At 35.4% G+C, this 3,510-nt stretch overlaps 1 protein-coding gene across 1 annotated transcript in view; it reads left to right on the top strand.

Moving 5' to 3' along the window:
- The first annotated feature begins 2,338 nt into the window (after positions 1-2,338).
- LOC108732402 (synaptogenesis protein syg-2) overlaps positions 2,339-3,510 on the top strand; it is a 194,278-nt gene continuing 193,106 nt past the window's right edge. Inside the window, exon 1 of the mRNA XM_025979419.1 lies at positions 2,339-2,814. Within this exon, the coding sequence (XP_025835204.1) occupies positions 2,733-2,814 (82 nt within the window). The 5' untranslated portion in view covers positions 2,339-2,732. The remainder of the gene's footprint in view (positions 2,815-3,510) is intronic.

Genomic DNA, 3,510 nt, shown 5'->3' with positions numbered 1-3,510 from the left:
TGCGTATTAAATGCACTGGAATTAAATGTTGTTGTTTTTTCAGTAAATAAACGATTTCACATCACAATACGTTGGTATAAAATGGGCCGAAAGCAAGTTACCCATGAAAAACCACTATTTCGGCTAAGTACTAATTAAATGTCCATTAAATGCTAATTAAGTGCACTACATACTACCAAAAATGTTCTGGTCCTAAAAATTATTGAAACAATAAAAATATCCCTTTAACTCACACAGTGGCTAGTTAAGTGCTTATTAAATGCGCTGAAAACAAACCAGTTGTCAATTAAATGCTCCTGTTGTTTTTTCGGTAAATGAACGACTTTGTGACTTGGACAATAGTCTGATGCTATAAAAATATTCCTGTTTTTGACCTTATTCAAGGTTCTTGCAGGCGTGGATTTCTAAATGTGCTTTAGTAACCAAGTGATCGTCATTTACTCAGTTAAAATTTTTAACTGTACAGTCTGATGGTGTAAGATCCCTTAAAAATAAAATAGAGGGTTTCAAGATTCAATAGATACTTGTGTGCTCATAAGTATAGAAGAGTGATCTTGTGAAAAAGATTTAATAAAAGTCGGCCGAAAGGTTTTGCAAAAGGTGAGCAGAGAAGCAGTATGAGGAAAGTGCCAAAGCTAATGTCACCAGCGAACGCGACTGGTCGGCATACAAAACAGCGTGTGATTTTCAGATATGCAAGACCAATTTCATATTCTCGCTTCTGGAGCAAAACGAGCGCGACGAACGCGGGAACACATGTTGCAGATCGCTGTAGATTTACGTCCGAGTTCGGAAACTGAAATGGTTTAGTAGTTTGGCAAAGAAAAATACGAACATAAAGTTTCCGATCTGACACATTATACGCCAGCGCGCTTCTGTCGCAATCAACTTCGTCTTATTCTCCGTCTTCCTTTTTCTGTCTGTGTTTTTTCTTTCTTTCTTGTTTTTTTTTTGTTTTATTTTTTTGTCTGCTTCTTCGGCAACTATCGCAGCTCAAGATGGAACACGTAATTGAATTTCATCGACGGACGGGTTTTCGGGACCAAAATCTGTCGCACATTTTGAACATTATTCAAATCGCTTCTGACATAAACTTTGTAATCGAACGGTCCGAATTTCATATAAAATGGAACAACTTTGCGCAAACTGTTCATCATTTCTGAAGAAAACGGTCAACTGTTACAATACACAAAAACACAACCACATCTTTCAAATTTAAAACACTACTGAAGGAACTTTATTCAGTAATAGTACTCTTTAACATACTTCGCAGTTCTGGTAGTAACAAAAACTACTATCATTAGCCATCACAGTGTTGTCAGTCTACAAAATGGTTAGGCAGGTATCTTACAAGTCTGGATCCTTCCCATCCTGAGTCAATATTAACAGTTCCAGAAAAATACAGCATCTTTCCCGTAGGAAAAATTTCCATTCAATTTCCATTAGAAAAATGCCATTTAGTTACCATTGATAATAATTAATGGTAATAAATGGAGAATTGCCAATGGGATTCCCATTCCCGAACTCAATGGAAATCCCATTGAGAGAAATTTTAATGTGTACTCATGCAAATATCTCATTCAGAATTAAATAACATACAAACATTAATCACTCCTATTGTTAATCGTTTCGAACGAGACCGATGAAACTAAAATCCATGTAACGAAATAGATTTTATAAATAAATAATTCAAAAACCAAAAAATATTTCATTTCTTAATTAATTATTTCATTTGTAATGAGTGATCGCCCATCCTCATTCCATTAAAAAATGTCTTCTTTCCTTGCTCAAAATAAAATTTGATGTTAAGATATCTCAAACATCAGAGATACTGTGTCAATTTTGAACCTCCGATTCGAACACCTCTGGTCTTAGTTTGCTGATTCACGTTGATCTGTGAATTTCTTCGCTTCTAGATATTGAATAAACCTTTGCGTGATTAAAAAAGCACGCAGACCCCTAAGCATCTCCATTTTTCGAATTGAATTTCTTTCCTCGCACGTAAGAAAAGTAAAAAAGAACCTATTAGGATGTTGAAAAAACATGTGAGTGCCAATTTGCACTTTTTTCCGCTTGATTTAGCGTTTATGGGAATTGCCATACGCTACCTGTAATTCAGCGGTGGCCAAGTCATCATAGGGTGCGTCCGCCCTCAACCTATTCCGGGTGGTAGGGAACGTTTGGCGCACGCTCAACTACCAGTTGGGTGTTTTAAAGTCTCAGTAGCACGCGACCTTTCCGTCGAGCGATTTCATCCGAAATCGCTTCGTTCGTCCAGTTTCCAAAGGCGCGCTTTCGATTTTCCCAATCGGTCACAAAACAACGACAACAATACTTTTCGCTAGTCAACTGACTGATTTTCCACCGTCATAACTCGCATACTGCATCTCGCAGGATTCCGTTAGTGTCCTAAAACAAGTGGCGCTCAATATTTTTGTGGCATTCGTTAAAAAATAGTTTTTCTTCTACACTGGACACAAAGTTGAAACTTAAAAGTGACACACTAATGTTGAAAACAGTATTGTGTGGTGTTTGAAAAGCCCTCGAAAGGTTTTTCGTACTTCCGACGATTAAATTAATGCATGACTAGAAACTAGAAATAAGATGTTTTCAAAAAATAACAACTATCTAGAACATAACTCATTTACGAGTGAAAATGTGCTTCACATTCCTTAATGAATAGTCTGGCGTAATCAAATCTAACAGAAATTTATTGATTGTTCCTCGAAAGAATGCTAAAAACTATGAGTACGTTTGCTATAATTACCTTACTGGGTGTCGGATTCCACAGCTCAATTTTGGTGGATGCGCAGGGTAAGAAAATATAGTCATTTGGATTATAAGTATGAAAATTTAATATCCTAGTAAGTTTTAAGGTATATTAATAATGAAACTGTCTGCAAATGGAGTATATTTGATGTTAAATTCTTCCGAAAAAGGTGAAATAATACTTTGTTTTGTGTAATTGTATGTTTAAAAATTTTCTTCTGCAATTTTACAGGTACCTACTTGATGCACAACTACACAAATAGTAACCGCAATTAGAAAAATGTTTAATTTATATTTAACATACTTAAGGGGGTTGACTTTTGCTTTTCTGAATCCGTTCAAATTTTAAATCATCCTTATCTACTTATTCAACACATAAGCGGTTTATTGGTTTTATTGTACCTGTAAAATGTATCATAAACGTCGGTTTATACGTTAAATAAAATAAAAATTTTCCTTTCTGACATAGTTTCCTACTTATAAAGTGTTGCATTAGTTTGTTATTATATATCATCCAAGCTACGGCGTGCCTGACACTACATAATTACATCCTGTCCTGAATCTGATGTAAAACATACAAAAGTCAGGCAATATCCTGATCCTGTCTTGCGTTTTTTAATTTGCTATCTAGCTGTTAGTTCACTTGTCACATATTGCAAGTGTTATTAGTATTTTTACTAAGAGGTAGTCCAATGTTAAGGGAGGAAGATTAAATTACCTCCTTGATCGGGTTCCCTCTTC

This window comes from Agrilus planipennis, unplaced genomic scaffold (genome assembly GCF_000699045.2).
Source record: "Agrilus planipennis isolate EAB-ADULT unplaced genomic scaffold, Apla_2.0 scaffold73, whole genome shotgun sequence".
NCBI classification, from domain to species: domain Eukaryota; kingdom Metazoa; phylum Arthropoda; class Insecta; order Coleoptera; family Buprestidae; genus Agrilus; species Agrilus planipennis.
The sequence above is the reverse complement of the archived record's forward strand: the minus strand, read 5'-3'. Positions and strand labels throughout refer to the sequence as shown.